Source organism: Passer montanus, unplaced genomic scaffold (assembly GCF_014805655.1).
Source record: "Passer montanus isolate IOZ18808 unplaced genomic scaffold, ASM1480565v1 scaffold22, whole genome shotgun sequence".
NCBI lineage: Eukaryota > Metazoa > Chordata > Aves > Passeriformes > Passeridae > Passer > Passer montanus.
The window spans coordinates 11,791,098-11,810,327 of NW_024366815.1; the positions used below are offsets into that span (position 1 = coordinate 11,791,098).

At 38.5% G+C, this 19,230-nt stretch overlaps 1 protein-coding gene across 12 annotated transcripts in view; it reads left to right on the plus strand.

The window, feature by feature from the left end:
• Positions 1–19,230, plus strand: part of MAST4 (microtubule associated serine/threonine kinase family member 4) — a 275,565-nt gene that overhangs the window by 187,662 nt on the left and 68,673 nt on the right. For all 12 annotated transcript variants that reach the window (XM_039709638.1, XM_039709639.1, XM_039709640.1 and 9 more), the window contains one exon: positions 13,090–13,178. In XM_039709638.1, the coding sequence (XP_039565572.1) occupies positions 13,090–13,178 (89 nt within the window). The remainder of the gene's footprint in view (positions 1–13,089; positions 13,179–19,230) is intronic.

Sequence of the window (19,230 nt, forward strand, 5' to 3'; positions counted from 1 at the left end):
CGACAGGCAGTATTTCCTGCAGCAGCATCTCAGGTGGCTCTCGTTAGTGCCAGCAGCACTGCTAGATGTGGCACGGAGCTGCTGCAGCAGTTGCGTCACATGGGCTGTTGTGGCTGCGGACAGTAAGCTAACTGGTGTGTTCAAAATTAGAATGTTTACTATAATTATCACTACTTGCTTTTTTTGTCTGGATAGGACTAGCTTTTCTAGTCATTTTATGTGATGCTTCATTCTTGACACATCAGGGTGAATTAAACACATCTTCATTGTGAAATTATTGCTCTTCACACTATTAGCTCATACTTATTTACACACTATAAATCATATCCTTGCTTCATTTTCTTCCTTCTCTTCTTCCTTCTACACTGAGTCACTGGCATTTGCTTTCTTGAATCTTCTGTGACCTACTTCTATTTGTGAGCAATTAGTACATTGCTTTGGTGGTAAAATAGTCCTTTACTGGTATAGGTGTTTTTACAGGGCAAAATACATGCAAAAGTTGTTTTCATAGATGGCTTACGTACTCTGTAATGTGTTTAAGATGGTCTTAGCCTTTCCCCTGTATTCTTGTACCCATGTGTAGATTTAAGTCTAGTATAGAAAGTAATATACAAGTAATTCTAATTTTTTTTAGTTTTGTTGTGTTTCTGTGTTCTTGGATTTTCATGAGAGAATAAAGTGTTACTGACCATTGAAGTGATCAGGACAGATGTAAATGAGACATCAAACTTACTTGATTCTGGAAATTCAGTTTTTTTCTGTAAAACTTCACTCACAGTAAGAAATCTTGTTTAAGACATTCTAGAAGTGGGTTTTGTGGGCCAGATTCCTTCATGTTGATATGCTTCACACTGCTTGGAGACTTCTAGTGTTGAATGTATACTGGGGTTTTTTCCTAGAATGATGCTACTGATTTTCCAGTTTCACTTACCAGATTTTCACTTGGCATAACTGGGTGGATAAACTTGAAGTCGTATTGTGTTCTAGTTGTGCTGGGACACCAGCTGTGGGAGGGAGCTTGAAGTGTATCATTGCAGAGGAGGATTTCTCTTGCGTCCTGGGTAACGCATCATTTTTTCTCAGAGCCTGTAAGAGAGGTCACAACTCAGCACTATGGTTTTGATCTGCAGAAAACCTATTTTAGATACGCTAAAGGGATTCTAAAATTGAACAGTTGTTTGTGATTTAGAGACTTGGATTACTAAAGTGGCACAGCATGTCAGAAGGAAGGGATGTTTGATGACATAACATGAATGTTTTATCAGTACTTTATTTGCAGTGGCCTAGATAATTTGTTTCTGACCTCACTGAGTAATCCAGTCACTTGAAACATGAAGCATACCCTACTGAAACTTTTTTTTCAATACCTTGCCACACTATTTTTTATACTATAAATGTGCATGTATATACTATATATGTGCAGGTCTGTGGCAGCACACTGAAACACATAAATCATCTGATCTTTCCTGGCTTCTGTGGTACTTGATGATTAAGCATTACTATTAAAAAAAAAAAAAAAAAAGTGAGTGGATGTCCGAGGCTTTGTGTCACCCCCACTTGTGACTGTGCCTGGAGATGTTTAAATTGCTTCAGTAGAGATTACTCAGATGTTTCCAATTACCTCACTGTGACTAGGCGGTGTGATGATCTGCATGTGTAATAGGTTCCCTTCCTCAGTAGCTATATTACCATGTGGAGCTGAAGTTTGCTCCCAGACTTAGTCTGGCTGCTGGGTTTTATACAGGGTTGATAATTTGAGCTGTAGCTGGTGTCAAGTTAATCTTGCTGACACAGCTTTCTTAGTACACAATTGCAGTTGAAAAAGGCAATTTGTATTCTCATGGTTAAAATAAACATTTTTCTTTTCTAATGGGGAAATTGTGAACCAGTAAAAGACTTTTGTCTCTGGTGTAACTTTGTCTTTAGAAGGGAGATCGCTTATGTGACTATACCAGTTTAGATACACAGCTAACATTTAAGTGTGGATACTGTATAATACAAATCGGTGGGGAGAAGAAATAATTTATTTTGTGTTTGTAAATGGTGCCACTATGTGCCAGCACATACTTAATTTTTTTTCTATTCAATTTCTCATGTGGCTTTGTTAAATGAAAAGTAATGATCAGTAGTTACGTCTGTTACATAAGCTCAGTTTTAATCTGGAAAAAAGCCAGATCAGACATACCCATTTTTTATAACAGTTATTGATTGTTCTGCTGCTAAAGGGATATCACTGTGTTTGGAAACTTCAACACAAACAGACTTTAATTTGTTACTGTTCCATAAGACTTTTGGGGAATGGCACCTTGTTGGCTGCAGATACATATGTAGCAGTGTCTTAAGATCATGATTGTGGAGTGTTTGGTCACTTACCTTTTAGCATAACTTTGCAGATGTCTGATTCCTGCAGAACAAACACCCTCTTCATGAAAGCTGCCCCATAGCTGGCATTAATTGATGCCCTCTGCCACAGGCGCGACAGAGACCAGCAGCTGAATGGGCGCAGTGAATGGATTTTTATTTTTTTTCACCTTCCCCTGGGAAAATGATGCTTCTAGATGCTTAATTATCATTTAATTAAAAAACTTTTGGTTAGCTGTCAGTGTGAGGGAAGGAGAATGTGGGTCTTACCAAAGAGAGGAGGGTCTTTTGTTTGCAAACTGAATTTCTGAGCTGCAGTCAATGTGTGCACGCTCAAATGTGGGACACTGCTGGTGCTGCCAGAGGTCTTGTGGGAACAGACATAGTTTTGAGGTTGAATGCCTTCCACTTAATTGTTCATATTCAGTCTCCTAACCAATAAAGGGCATAGTTTTCAAACATATTTTGCCCTAAATAATGATTTTTGGTTTTTAAAAGTTTTTTTTCTTTTTTTTGTCCTTAAGTCCAATGCATTAACTACTTAAACATTACTGACTACTTATGTCCAAACAAAAGGCAGGACAGAATTTTAATTGCAAATGTTTATATTTCTTGCATAGAAAGTGTGACACTTCAGTTATATAATATTTGCTCTTGTGTTTTTTAAAACCTGAGAAAGGGAAAGGAGTAGGACCACTTTTCCTGTTATTTGCATTGATTCCCTTAAAGAAAAGATGCAAATTTACATTGCGTTGTTGAAGATTAGGCATTCATTATGAATTTTTGGCAAGTCTCATATTTGGATGAAGAAAGAAGATAAACCACAGCAGTTAGTGTGACAGTGCTGCTGAAAGAATGAAGCTGATTTCCCTTACATGTCATATGCTCAGTAGGCAGCTGTGCTTCATCACTGTACTGCTTTCCAGTCTGTAGATTTGTATCCCCACTTCTGGTTCTCAAGAGGTTAAAAGGTAACTTTATGTTCTTAGTAGGAGCATGTGTGTCCTGGGGACTATCCTCCTTAAATGCTTTTCCCTCCTTTGTTTTTCTCCTTGCCCAACTGGGAAGCCTGCACAAGTAAGAATAAAAGAATTCTGACTCTTGTCCTGCTGGGTGTGATAATAGAAGAATTCAGACTCCTCTGCTACTGTGTTTGATCTGCTGTATAGTTTTCCTTCAGTCTGGTGCATTCCTCTGACATTGTCTTACCTGTTCATTTCTTAAGTCTTTGGTAGTATTGCTAAAGGTTTGAAGACAAGAAATTTAATCCATTGTCTGCAGCCTCATAGTTTTGAGAGAATGGCAGCTACCAGATTTATTAAAGAAGGAAAGAAGCAGTCCTGTCCTGTCTGGACTTACTGCTCTTTTGAGTAAAAGTGAATAGTTTCTACTTAACTATAGGAGAAAGGAGTCAAGTTTAATTATAATTAGCGGTTAAACGAGAAGAGACCTACTGAATTAGAGTGTAAAACCATGTAAAATCTGTCTCCTTCAAGCAGCTCCCAATCTCCTACCCTTGAATTTTAGGATGGGATTACTTTATTTCTACAACTTGAAGACTATTAGGAAAAAAAAAGTTGGAGCAGGGGTGTGGAAAACAAAGGGGGAAAATCATAAAACTATCTTTAAAATACTGTAAAATAATGTAGGAAAAAGTATTTCTAGTACTTTGTTTCTTTGTGTCTTTTCTCCTGGGCGAGTCTCTGGAGTACAGTGCAATGCAGACAGTGTTTCATGTGATAAAGGGTGCTATGTAGACTTCTGTTTTAATAAGCTTCTGAGTCTTTTTATGTGAAAGTCACCTTGGCAACATAATTTTTTTAATGGGTACCAACAAATAGAGGAGGTTGAAAGGAAGATGAAGCACAACTTCCATAGCAAGAAACAGGGCAAATAAAATAGTTTCTTGTTTTCTTCCCCCAACTGAAAATGGATTAGTCATTTTTGCAGTGTCTCTTAGACATCTACCGAGGAAGTAGGCTTTTTTAGGCGGGCTGCATGTAACTACTTAATTTCAAAACATGATAGACTGTAACCCATTGAGATTTTTTGAGTTTTGATGCCATGCAGACATTTTGAGCCAAGAGAAGCACTCCTTAAAGTTTTCTCCATGCTATTTCAGGAGTGTGCTCACTGCTATGAAGAGCCTATATGGCTTATTATCCTCACCTGATACATGGTAAGTTAGGAACAGTGCTGTTCTGAGCAAGTAAGAAGGAAAGAAGCCCAGGAGGAGGTAGTTCTAAGGGGAAAACAGAATGAGAAAGCTGGAGAGAAGGTGAACAGGGTTTCACTGTGGTAGGGAACTGGACAAACAGGTCTTTGGTCTGTAATCTGGAGACACTCCCATGTTTTATGTAAATTCTGAACTCTGGTGGCCTCAGTTTCAACTGGAGTTACAAAAAACTCAGGATATGTGCTTGGCTCCCTGGCAGTACTGAAATGTCCTGGGGAATTGGCTGTGGTTAGTCCTTGAGTCTGGATGGATGTTGTTCAAAGGAAGTATGGCTGGAACAGGTCCTATTTGTGTGTATTGCTTTTGTTTGGGGTTATTTTTTGAAGGGGGCTGGCTGGGTAAAAGTTGCCAGTATATTGACTGCTTTGTTCACTGTAAATGTGGAAAAGGCTACTGTCACCCATTGGTGAAGGGTGAGGAGGTGGTCCCTCAACTGAGGGGTCCCTTGACTGAGTCTGACTGCTTGTGTTGTGAGCAGCAACTATGGGGCTGCAGCCTAGCTCCTGAACCAAAGACAGAGCCAGTGGAAGCATCACCTGTGACAGGGTCTGTACCACAGCCTTGCACACAGCACACCAGCCTGAGGTGAAGTAGCAGCTCTGGAGGAAATGGCATCCAAGATCCTGACTCACCTCCATCTGCTCCCCCAGTTTCTCCCAAGCTCTTAACAACCAGCAGTAGGTTGAGTGAGAAGCCCCCAGCCTGGCCTCTGCAACTTGGTAGGAAATGTCTGGCTGCATTCTCTCAGCACGGGTTGAGTGAGAAGCATCCTGCCCCCAGCCTGGCCTCTGCAACTTGGTAGGAAATGTCTGGCTGCATTCTCTCAGCACAGGAGATGCACCAGGAAATTGTAGTCGGAACATGGAGTGATAAGGATTAATGTAAACTGTAGGGGATGACCTGAAAGCCAGGGAGGCCTCTTTTTTGGACCTTCTGTCTGCAGCCTAGATAGGCATGCCCTCTGGTAAATAGGTATTTCCTGTCACAGTTAATACAAACAGTTTCTGCATGATTATCTACTATGCAAGTCAAGGCACTACTTCATTTGGTTAAAGCCTCCAAACTAGTGATGCTGTGATATTAACAGGTAATGTATGACTTTTTATTTTTTTTTTTTTTTTTTTTAAGATGAGGCTTGTTATATGTTATAAACCCCTTACAGTGGCTACTGATTCTGGCTTTTTTTCAGTTAGTTAGTTAGTTACTTTGATTTGGGTGTTGTTTTGCTTTTGGTAGGTTTTTTTGTTTGTGGGGTTTTTTTACATGTTCTGAATTATGTAGCATGCAGATAAACACACTTAGCAGTAATTTAGGCCAGCCCTGCATGTTTTTCCTCTGCCTTTGGTGCTAGCTTCCTAATTACCTTTCTATTTTGAATGAATAACATTTTTGTACCAAGGAATGTAGTTAAATTTTTCAGTATGATATGAGACACCTAGTAACTTGGTTTATTTTCGTTCTCAGAATACAAAATAAGCTATAAATTCAAGAAACAGTGGGATTTAAATGATCCCATCCTCATGTTCTCAACGCATTATATGATGTGAAGATGCAAAAACGTAATTTTAGGTATAATAAAGCAGAATTGCTCAGTGGCCCAGTGGTTTGTGATCCTGAGCATTCATTTTGTAGGCACTCTCCTGGATACTAATTTTGGTTGTAGTACAGACTTTGACATTGTGCAGCTATTTTATGAATATTGTACAACTGTGGAGTTAGTAGTTAGCTTAATACTCTTTTTGTTACTACAGAGGTGAATATTTAATGATGTGAGTTAAATGTGAATCAGTAGGTTTAGGAAGGTTCAGGACAGATAGAAGTATGCCATTTTAAATCTGTAGAAGAAATTCGGATTTCTGGTAACTACTGATTATTCTCATGTACGAGAAGAAATAAAATTATGGATCAAAATTGGCTAGAGTAAAAGTGAGAGCAGTCAGTGAAGCTGAAGAGACTGAATACATCCAACTAGCAAGTTCAGCTGAGAAAGCATAATGACCTTTTTATTTGTATTATAAGACTGTGGTTTGAAGGAGATTGAGAAGCCCTTCTCAGTGTAAGTAGTCTTGGTGTCAGTCTCCCTCAGGTCTGGTTATTAGAGATTTGGCAGGTACTTTTGCAATTCTGTGATTTCTCCTGGTGTCTGTTTTTGCAGTGATGCTGTCTTGCATGCATTTGAATCCTTTAGGCGGTCTGTGGAAAGGGTGATCATACATCTAGTGGATTGCATTTTTTGGTTTATTTTTGCTGTAGATTTTTCCTTTTTAGAAATATGAAGAAAAATTCTTTTTTATGATTGAGGAAAGGTGAAGTTCTGATGGCATGGTGGCATGCTGGTAATTGGTATTAATGATAGGGAGAAGGGTGTTGCATGCGCATTTTTCAGTATTTAGAGAGGACCTGTAGCTTACTGCTCATGTTTATCTGGCCAATAGCCGAAGCCAAAGCACTCACTGTAGTGTTGCAAAGGTTCAAGACTGACCACCAAACCAGGGCTGCAAGCAGCTGCATCTTGGTGTGTTGTTTTCATTATGTTTTGACAACACTCTCGTTTCTTCAGACTAAAGCTCACCTTACTTAAGTTGACTAAACCTCACATACAAAAGAGGAAAATCTGAATCCCTCCCTACATTATAACACTTAAAATTTAAATCCCAGTAGCTTATTTTTCACAGGGCATTGTAGACTGATGTAGAATAATTCCTCACAGAGAGAGTATATATAGCAAGTAGAATGTTTGACTGTATGTGCAGTGTTGTAAAGGCAGAATGTTAGAGATATAAATATATTTATCTAAGTATATGCATACATTTTATGCATATAAATATGAATGTGTGTCTGTTTGTGCATATATACACATCTTTATATACATACCAAATTTGAAGAGTGTATATGCAGACATACAGTCTAGGTAAAATGTATCAGAAAATACTGCTAGATAATAAATTGGTATGAATGTGAAATACTGGCAGCCTTTAAAACAATAAAATGAAATTTCTGTGTGTTACCAATGCTATATTTTACTTGCATTCAGATGGTTTGCACGCTTCTCTCAGTAATTGTGTCACCTTGAAATTTTAAGTCAAAGAATAGGAAGTGTCTCTCAGAAGTGGAGACCTTTGCTTCCTTACTCTTTAGTCTTTCCTAGCTGTAAGTTAGAGCAGGGTAGCAACAATTATCTCTGGATAGGGTCTGTGTAACTCTAATTCTGCGGTATTCAGTGAGGAACCGTTCTGGGCCAATTTGTTTCCTTGCATAAAGCAATCTAGGTGTGAACTGCGGTAAGTGTGGGCTGTGTGTTACTTTGACTTCCTAGGTCTGGAGATGCTTCATCAAATACAAGCTTCATGGCTACTTTCGACAAAGAAGCTGCTTGCAGTATCGGTGTGTGTCATCTCTTCAGGGCAGCTGGTTTTTGCATTTATTCCAGTTAATATCCCGCAGAACTTGTCTGGGTTCTGGAGAATGTGAAACTGCTTTTTAATGCAGAAGGCTTCTTCTTTAAAAACAGAGTAAGCCAAACCTACCAGACAAAATAGCCAAGACAAACTAAACTAAATTCCTCGCTACAAATGTTTTGAGTTTTTGTAAGTTCAGTGTGCACTGTTCAACGACTCTTCAGTGTTGGTGTTGCTGAAGATAATAACTATGAAGTCATACCTTAGCTGCCTTCATAACAAGTTAAATATAACTGAAATAGAACTTAAATTTAACTTTTCTTGGATATCCAAAGTCACAACATCTCAAGTCTTGATAGGGACAGCATGTTCCTGCTGGGGTAGTTTTTGACCATGCAATTTTAACACCAGAGAAATTATAACCACTTTTTCTATCCCTGGAACCTTTATAGGAAGGCTGGTCTTGCATTATTAGTGCCTCATGTGTACATGTTTAGGCATTGCATTCTGGGTATGGCAGTAACTTAATTTCTTTGTGCTTGTATTGGCAACTAAAACCATTTGTTTGCAGCCTCTTCTTAGAATGGGAGAAATCCCCTTCTAATTTTTGCCTCCAGCTAAACTGCTGTATATTACACTAATACCAGAATTAAGATGGTGTGGAGCAGTGCTGTGCTCAGCATAGCCTGTGAGAGGTGGTGAACTGTCAAAATAGCTTAGATTCCAAATACATCTTCATTATAAGTGTAAATATTAATAATTGAGGATGGTGAAATGAAGTAATTATAAATTATAAAGGCTGATGCCATATTTCCCATGAAAAAGCCTGGCAAGCCTGCTTTCCCTACTTATTTTGAATAAATAAAAGTGATTAATCTTCAGTGCTAGTAATTTGTTCATCTTTTAGCCCTCATTCAGAGGAAGAAATTTCCATTTCTGTGCATATCTTTCGCAACTATTGCCATATCTTGATTACTGTACCAGGAAACCCGCGTTTCAGCTCTGGATGAAGTATTTTCTGTCCTAGAAGCACAGCATTTCTGCTTCAGCTTTTATTCTGTTTAATGTTTCCAGGAGATTGTGGAATGTAGCTCTCTTTTAACAACTATACTCTTACTCAAGTCTTGTGCTTTGCTGATTTCAGTCTAACTGTTCCCCTCATTTCTACCCAAATAGCTTTTGCCTGATATGGGAAGAATTGTGGCTACTTAAGGAGCAAAGTAATCAAGCTTGATGCAACTGTATTGCATCTTTCAGCAGCTGCTGCTTACCCTGGGTTTGTTGCAATGGAAGTTCAGCAAAAGCACTTTCTACGTAGTGTCTTCTGTTTGTTTTATCCTATGTTTATTAAGTGCATCTCATCAGAAACGTTGATTGTCTGTAGCAGCTGGAGAAGTGACTTGGAGTTAGTGCATTGGGAGTGACACTGGAGCTGAGGTGAAGGATTTCCCCCACAGTGAGACATGGTGAGAAGTCAGGATAGGGAGGAGAAGAGTGAGTGGGCAGGAGTGTCAGTGACAGAGAGCAGGAGGTATGACAGAACCTGTCTGGGGGGGTGGATTTGGGAATCGAATAGGAAATTATGAATTGGATTCTAAGATAAGGACGAGTGCCATTTGTCCAGGGCCCTGCTGATACAGTGTAAGGTCGATGACTTCCAGATAGGTCATCACCTAGGAGGGATAAAGTCCAGGAAGGATATTTGTGGGGCAGAGAAGAAGACAAAGGGCAACAAATGTAAACTTTCTGTCCTGTTCAAGTTTTTTGCACCCCCCCAAAGTTTAGTTATGGTTAAATGTGACTGGTTCTTCTTTTTTTTTCCTGTGCTCTCTCCTGTTCTTTTTCATATTGTAAAAAGATTTTCTTTTTTTTTTTTAAATAGTGTTCTAAGCTTTGCATCTTACCTGCTGCCTAGCTAGCTAGTCTCTTCTTGGCGTGCAACATGATCACAGTATGAAATTCAAGGCTTAGAGAAATGCATTTTGGGGGTTAGTGCTCTGTGGTTTTCCAAGGTTTATATTTTCCTAAGTTACAATCCCTGTAGAGTATTCCTGCATTGCTATAACTTCACTGCAGACAAGGAAGCTTTATTTCAGGGCTGCCTCTTATCAGTTGGTTTATCTTGTCAGATTTGAATGGGAGAAGAATAGATTTATGAAAACAATAGAAGGGGAAAGTTACTTGATGTGTTCAGAGATCTAGGAAAAACTATTTTGTCTTAAAATGGTTTTAATTTCTGAGATTCTTTTGTATAAGGAGGATTGCTGTTTCAAGGCTAAATACAGTTCAGTAAGTAATGCTTTGATGCTTCCTTTGTGCCCCCTGCTTCCCATTTGTGGAGTTCTGGCAGCTTAGATCATCTTTCAAGGTTCCCTGAAGTTTATTTTTTTTTCATCTACAAAATGCCTCTTTTATAATAGCATTATTTTGGGGAAGGAATTGTGTTTCACAGATTATACAGGATGGATTACATTGTTTCAAAATCTTTGTGAAGCGCAGCTGAAAAACAAGTGAGAGCTCTAGGATGGATTTGTCCTTCCATGCAGTGGGTTGCATCTTACCTTACTGGTAAGGCAAATAGAGGAGAACTTAATATCTTTTATTTTTTATTTTTCAATAGAACATTTCATTTGAGTATGATAGAAGATAGATTATCTCTGCAGCCACATCTGAGCAAGTAGCAATCATGTTTTTGAAATGGCAGCAGGGGGGAAAGATTTCACAGTGTATGATCTTGATGTTTAAGGTAATGCCATCGTACTCTCCAGAGTGTTGAAATGCACAGCCTCCAAAAAAAAAACAAAACAAAAAAAACCACCAAAGATAAGTTTAATTAGGTGGTTTTGATAATGATTTGTGAATGACATTGCACATTTCTACTGAGAAATAGTAAAGTTGTAAAGCTGGGATATTAATGTAAAAGTGAATACAAGGCATTTGTTTATTTACATAAATTCTGGCAAAAGTGATACAAGACTCATTTTCTTCAAGTAAGTGCAAGGAATCGTCTATGAAGCAAGGTCTGTGAAGGGTATCTAAAATTTTTGTTCTTCAAATATATTACTTTCTTTTGCCAGAATTTGTGGTGGTCCTTTAAATTCCAGAATTCAGCCATGAAAAACTTGCTTTCAGGACACATCATGGGTGCTGCGAGCCCCAGCCTGCATCACAGATGTTGGTAGTGATACCGTCACATCATCATGGATAGATGCAATCTCTGTGTCTTTTAATGAATGTCTAATAAATACCCGAAATTTTTCCTGGGTTCGATTTTAGAGTGGAATTGCAAAGAAACAGTTATTCAAGCTTTTAAAACAAGAACAGCAGATAAAGGGAGGAAAGTTAGCAAACATATGGTGACATAGCATGAAACCTGAAGGAGAATTTTGAACCATTCTTTTTTGATAAAAGAGGAATTCAGTGACTCTTTACCTGGACAAAATTTAGAGAAGGGGGAAACAATTAAGACTTTGTTGGCTAATGGAATACGGATTATTTGCTCAGATTTTGTGATTTAAAAAGTAGAAATTAATACAGACAGATTACTAAAAACTTGTGTTTATAATTTCACATTTTAGAAGTTCTTCCTTTTTGTTTGGCTTAAAAATGGCAGTGTATGTTTTGAATAAGTTTTGACTTTCCCAGTACTCCACATATGAAACTTGCAATAATTTTGTACATTCTTTTCTTAAAAAGGTCTACAGTAATGATACACTTGATGGTTAAATCACTGTAACAATTAAGTAATATGGCAAAACTTTGTGCAGTGTGCAAGTGGGCTTTGCATTAACCTGTTAGAGATTTGGAAGTGGCACTCTTGCTGCTTCACAAAGCTTTTTTGAAGGGGAGAATGGTCTTAGTATTTGACATCTTTTGCATATTGGAGATACCATCTATACTGAACTTTTTTTCCTTTATTTTCCTTTTCTTCTGTATTACTTTGGAGTACTTCTGCATATGGTTTTCTTTATGCTAATAAACTCCATCCATTCTTTTGCACTTTATTCAATTTAACTATATCAAGACTAATTAGTCTTGCTTTCTGGCTGTTACATAATGAGAGATCATCATAATGTTAACAAAATTCATTTTTTGAGATGTCTACAAATAAGATCAAATCTGCTTCTCTTGCAGTCTGCTTTGATAATTTATGCTTTTGTGCATAAAGTTTCTCAATTTTAATAGTCTGGAGTTTTTCTAAACCTTTACGGAAAAGTTCTCACTGCAGTGCTGTAAACATTAGCCTATGCACTCCAGTTTATACACATCTAAGGTCTCTTAGTTCAGGATAATATTTTCCTTCTGCATGAATGTTTGGAGTGTTGGGGATTTATGTTTATGAGAATATCCTTTATAGCAGAATGAGGGAAGAAGAAGACTACTTCTGCCAACTAATATATAAAAACTGTGTGATATATTTAAGAAAAATACCTCCTTTCCCAAGTTTAATCAATGTCTTAATTTACTTTTATCTTGTTTAATGATCTTGTGGTATGGGAAATTAGTGGCTTTGCAGATGAAAAATGTATGAGTAACAAAAATGCATTCATCTTCTTAGTTATCATCTGTTCCATTGACAAAAGGCACAGATGTGGAATTTATCTCAATAATTATAATTCTAATTATTACTTCATTCTCAGATTGATAAGTCTTGCTCTCTCTGGCATGTGGTTTCAAGCTACAGTTCATGCAACAGGGATAGTTTTAGTCATTGAAGAGTGATTTAAACCTGAGACTGTGTTTCACATATTTATTTTAATATTTTATAAAAAGTGTATGGCAGAGAAATAAGCTGTAGTCAGAGAAGAATATTTTGTAAATGACTCTACAGGGAAATGCTGGTCATTGCACAGAACAGCAAACGTGCAAGCCTGAAAAGTATCCATGGTGTATTTTCTTTGAAAACTTCTGGTTTTGCCATTATCCGTTATGATCATAGACTTCCTGGACATGCCTACAAAAACAACAATAGCTCTAATTTTTAATAGGAAACTGGGAAGTAAAGGAACTCAGTAGCAGATCTCAAAACGCCCATATGTGGTACATGCTGTATTTCTGATGCTAATGTCTTCTTTCCTTTCTTTCTGCCCACAGCTGTAGAACAAGTAACAGGAAGAGTTTGATGGGCAGTAGCCAGTCTCCAGCTCTGCCTCGGCCTCATTCACCACTCTCAGCTCATACAGGTGATTTTATAACTATGCTACTATTGTAAAATTTTTACGATGTCTCTATAACTGAAGGGAAACATACTCTACTGTTCTATTCACTGTAATAGCAAAAAGTTGGATTTCATCCCATCTGAATTTCTGTTTTACATTTAGATCCATAAATCCTATGTTATGATCAGGAGCAGTCCAAAAATACCATGTAGATATTTTTTGTTTCTCCACCTTGCATTTTGGTAGATTTTGTCTCCCCTTCCTACCATTGCTTTTCCTGTAGCTTGCACCACAAAATGAAGGTAGTGGAGTCTCTATGACATTCTGTTCCTGGAACTTCTGCTCCCGAGGATTTATAGTGTCAGCCACTTTGGTGGTAGTTGCTGTACTTCACTTTGCGTGGCAACAAATTGATGATAATTTTGTTTTTCTCCTAAAACATTTGAAACACTTAAAGCTTGAATGAATGTCCATAAATATTTTATTCATAATAATTGCCTTAATTTTTAAAAGTAACATTTTTAGCATATCACCTCACATTTCCACAAAGATGTATTGTCTTTTTACTTTTGAGGGTGCATTGGCTGTAACTACAGGCCAAAATGAAAACAACACACTAATCTTTGTGTAATCAATGACTCTAAATACTCTGGAGAACTGCTTTCAGGGAGATGCTAAACAAGAAGGTGCAGAACTTCACATGAATTTTTCCATGAAGTATAGTAAGGCATCTCCAGTTTTGTTATGGAAGCAACATTGTTAGGGAAAATATGGTGGTGATTTTTGCTCTCAGAAGCAGCTGTCACAAGTAGGAATCCAGGCAACATGAACATTTGTAAAGCATTCAAGACAGTAGAGCATTTAAAACAAACAAATTAAAACATGATGCAGGCTGTTTTGAAATGGAAAAATAAATTTTTTGAATCTTTGGAGTGCTATTTTGAGTCTCCCAAATACAGAAATTTCCATTTGGAAGGGGAGATTTTGGTCACCATAAAAAGTGTCCTTGGTTGTGCTGTGCTGACTTGAGGAACGCAGTAACAATGCTTGCTCTAGCATGTCTGCTGCTGTAAATGACTATACCATCTGTTTGGAAATGGAAACCTTGGACCAGTGATGCCTAATGAACTCTGAAGTATGGACTGACCAGCACATGTTACCTGGGATTTGGATATAGGTGGTGTGTTTGATAAATGGTGGAAAGTTCCTGTCTGGCAGTGGACTCTGGCTTTCAGCGAGTTGCTTCATCTTCTGAATTGATTTCTCAAAAAGTAAAGGAGAAGTAATTTTGCTGATGTCACAGCTATTGTCAAGTGGCTGAGAAGGTTGAAAACCAATCCAGTAAGTAAAAAGATTAAGTGTAAGTGGTTCTTTTCCATAAACTCAGCAGTATGTACTGTTTATTCAAAGACGTGTTACAGAAATCTGACAACTCACCCATTACACGGGATACAGTAGGTTCTCTTACTTGGCTTCTTCCGAAGGCATGTGTGCTAGGCACTTGAGCAGCACTAGTAAATCTCATCATATATATGAGATGAATATTTGCATGTGCATGTCCAGCTCTGTTACTAGCTTGTTTATGTAAATGGCTAATTATAGTAAATATTCACACAACTATTGGCTCTTAGCTAGGCTGGCTAATGTGCCTAGACAAGTCCATACATCAAATCCATGTAAATGTCATCCTAATCTACAAATAAAAAAATGTGCAAATTTAGTAAGTTAAGAACTTTCTATTACACAGGCAGTAGGAGTTCAGTGTTTCAAGTGTTTAATGTCTATAAATCTGTGAGAATGTCACACTTGAGAGGCTGAATTTATAGTGATCCTGTTATTTCTGTGTTGTCAGAGCTTCCAGGTGTTAAACTGTCCTAGCTTCTGCACACTCAAATTGCCTTCCTGCTCTCTGTGGTGGCATGTACTGAAGGCCTGTTTCTTTGCAAAGTGTGGTAGAGGGATGTGACAGGAGACTGTGTGTGCTGTACAGCTTGCTGGATTTATTCTTCTTGGCCCTCCTTGGCTGAGAGGAATTACTCCAAGTCAGAGAGGCCTCCTTGACTCCACTGAGAGAACCTGGTATATCTCCTGGCCAGCTATAGATGATTTTAGGGTCTTTTTGAATCTGAGATTCTCTTAGGAAAGTTCTTTATTTAAATTTGAAGCTTTTACTTTACAGCCTGCTACTTTACAGCCAGATCACCTGCTTGGAGCATGTTCCTCAAGCTCAAGTTGCAGAGAGACTGAAGATGATCCTCTAAAACCTTCATATATTTATGACTAATGTTTGCTATTGGAAGAGGAAGCAATAGAAGAGGGAGAGGCAAACAAAAGAGTTTCCAGTCCTTGAGGAGCATGTAGCAAGCTGAATGTGCAGAAAAGCATCAGTACTTGCATTTACTGTAAACAGGTTTATTCATCAGACTGTTCTTGGCTGAAGTGTGGTAATAACATGCATTTTTGACAAATATGTTCTAGTGAGATTATGCAGAATTTGGAAGACATTAAAGAGCACGTGCACTAGAGAAGTTTTTCTTGTGTGTTGTTAGAGTTCTGTTTCATTCATGCAATCTGCCCCGGTGAGTGCAGGCTGAGGATCAGGTTACATGATGCTAACACCTGATTTAACTTTGTGAGACCATTGCACTATTTCTTGTCAGTGACTTGTCAAAAGAAAATACTTATTCTTGCATCTGCCTTTTAAGGGATCAGTCTAACTGATGAGAAAGCCAGGACCTTAGACACTGAGGACTTTTTTAGTATCACCAATTCTAGAAATCTTTAGCTTCCTCACATTGCATGTTAGGGTTTTTCTTCTACTGGATTCCACTCCTGTACTCCCTATTCTCATGTGCTCCATCCGTCTCTGGGGACAGCCTGCTATTGCCCTTACTGAAAAGAGTTCCATTCACTGCTCTTGTTTAAGTGGACTGGGTTGTTAATGTTTGTACCATCTTAGTTGCCAGCTGGGGTTAAAGCACAACAAAGGGATAAAGACCTGCGATAACAAGTAAGTACCATGCAGCTGGCTCACCCACCCATCCCCCTACAGCAGGTAGAAAAATTAGAAAAAACATTATAACTCATGAGTTGAGATTGAAACAGTTTAATAACTGAAACAAACCAAAAAAAATACAGTATTTCTACTGAAGATAATAACAACAACAATAACAGTTGTAATGAAAAGGAGAGAGTGGTGTTTCATACCCAAGAGAAACAAGTGATGCACAATACAGTTGCTTACCAGCTGCTGACCAATGCCCAGCTCCCAGCAGCAGTCAGCCCCTCCTGGCCAGCTCCCTGCAGTTGACATCCTGGACACGATGTTCTGTGGTGTGGAACATCCCTTTGGCCTCTTCAGGTCAGCTGTCCTGGCCATGCTCCCTCCCAGTGTCCTGTGCACATGTTCGCTGATGGGAATGAACACCGAAGGCCCTTGGCTAAGGGTAAGCACTTCTCAGCAGCAGCTAAAACATCAGTGTGCTACCAACTTCACTCTCATGCTGGATCCAAACACAGCACTGAACCAGTGACTAAGAAGAAAATTCTATCCCAGCCGAAATCAGCATGCCCTTTACTCTAGACTATTCCAGTTGAGTGGAATCAAAATTGTCACACTGCAAAATCCGTTCAGGATCAATTTCTTTTAGTTATCATCTTAATAGTCTTTAGCGTTATCCTTGGCTTTGTGCGTAGTCCTAATGAAATGGTTCACATTGCTTGGGAATTCATTGCCCCAGAGGCATCTGAAGTGAGTCTTTTCATTCTTTGTGAGGAACTCTCTTGGATTCCCTAACAACCTTTTCCCTTCAACGTTAATTCATTGCTTGTTGAGAGCAAGCTGAATACATACTCAGTTACCTCTGCATGGCATACTTGAGATAATTTTATTTGGACCACTAGTTTAAGCTGCTTGGGTTTTTCCCCCAAAGGCCTCCTGTCTGTGAGGACAGAAAAATGCTGTGAGTCCTCTCTGTCAAATGTTGCAAAGTGAGTGAAGCTGTGTTTGGGAATCTCAAGGTGGAGCTCTCTTAGAGTGGTCTGCATAAACACTCCTGCTAGTACCTCTGACCTTGCTCAGGAATATTTCTGTCTTTGGTACCTGCAGACCAATCATTCAGAGGTTTGGCTGCACCTTTGGAAGTAATGTGCCATTACTTCAGATCTGATGAAGAGCTTAGGTAGCTGCTATTTAATCATAAACTGGGTTTAAGTTAGATTGGATGTGAATAGGATTGCTATATTTTAGAGGACGAGCATCTTGAATGTAAGCATAGTTTTTCAAGTGCATTTTATACCTATGTTCTTCCTTGTAGTCCTGTTTTTTATCCAGATGCAGACTGAACTGGAGGTATCAGCTGTTCTCTTGTTTAGATAGATGTTCTTTGAGAAGTTCCAGTGGCCCAAGTTTAAGGTTATAGTAATTGCCCCATATTAAAAGTCTAATATAGAGATCTCAGGCAAATCATCCCCCCAGTTTTCATTGCTTACTCTGGAGATAATAGAAGACTTTTCCTACAAGGGAGTTTGTTGTTAATCTTTACAAATGCAAGCCGATTTGGACGAGCACTGAATACTTAGATGGAGTTTTTTACCTGTTAGCCTTACCATCCCAGTCATACTCAGATTCATGTCAGATGGGAGGGAGAGGCAGTGAGGCAGCACCACACTTATAAAGTGAATAGATTATGCAGAGTGCAAGTAGTACATGAGTGGCATCTGTCAGGGAAGGGGCAAATTTGTTTGTAAGCAACAGTGACCATAAAAGCTTCTGGGCTACACTAAAGTGTTATTAGAACAGTAAGTAGTCCAAGGATTGGGAGTACACAGGGAGGTGTAAGGTCTGAGACTGAGGATAATAAATGGGATACAAAAATGTGTACAGCAGATACTATATGTCTCTGTTATGTATGTCAATTGCTAATTCAATACCTGCAAATCCCTTTCCCTCTATGCAGGACCTGTAGCTTCTTGCAGAGGCAATTGCTGTCTGGAAAGTCAGACTTGAGTTTGCAGCTGAAGCCTCTTGCCATGCCTTATGCATACATGTGAAGATCGCAGAGTATCAGCTTCCACTACATAAAGTGTTTCTATTCCTTGCAAAAATAGGAAATGTGCTAGGTAATATCTTCATGCTCAGTAGCAACTGTCTTAGGTTAGTGGTCTGGATATCCTTTGCCTTTAGTATTTGGGCTGAAAGGTGTTAAACCTGCTGAAAGGTACTTCTAAGTTTTCCATGAGCTGTTGAATACATTGAGAATTGTGGGAAACTAAGAGTTGCAGCATTAGCTTGGATGGTACCTGGTGCCCGTGTCATTAATGGGCTTTTCTAGCTGACTGTCTGATGCTGTGTGGACAGGTCATCTGCACCACCCAGCCTGCAAAGTGAATGATTATCATCTCAGCAAGTCAGGGCGTTCAGGTGTCCCCACCTCAGAAATCACAGAAGCTTCTTCCTGTGGGTGATACTAACACCTAATGATTAATAGTCACATGTGGTGCTTCTTAATTGTATGTGCTGAAGGAGCAAGATTTAGCTGTGAGGAGCAATGCTGTAATTTTTTTTGTCTGTATTTTAAGAATATTCCATGTGGTGCCACTGAGATGACTAGGACAAGAATTGTAAGATAAGTAGGAAATTGTTTAAGGGTATAAAGAGGCTTGTGCTAAAATGAAGAATATTATAAAGTGAGAGTGGAGGTTATCAGTTGACTCATCAGGTTTTGTTTTTGTGGCCAAACATTTTATTCTTTTTACAAATGGCACTGGCATAAAGTACTGTAGCTTATACAAATATGGAAGACATCCAGTATGAAGTAACATTGGAGAACTATGTTGAAGTGAATGAATGACTGGAATGGAAAAGTATGAAATTGCAATATGCAACATTTTGTACTGGAGGACCTGTAACAGAAATGTCTGTGATAAACTGTGAACTCACCTATGATGAGTTTAGTTTAGGATCTGACTGCATTTTCAGGATAAGATGATGTTTGCAAGGCCCAGTCTAGTGTAGGTTTGAAAATGAAATCTCATAAGATGCATAAAGGAAGTAATTTTCATTTTAATTTGGAAA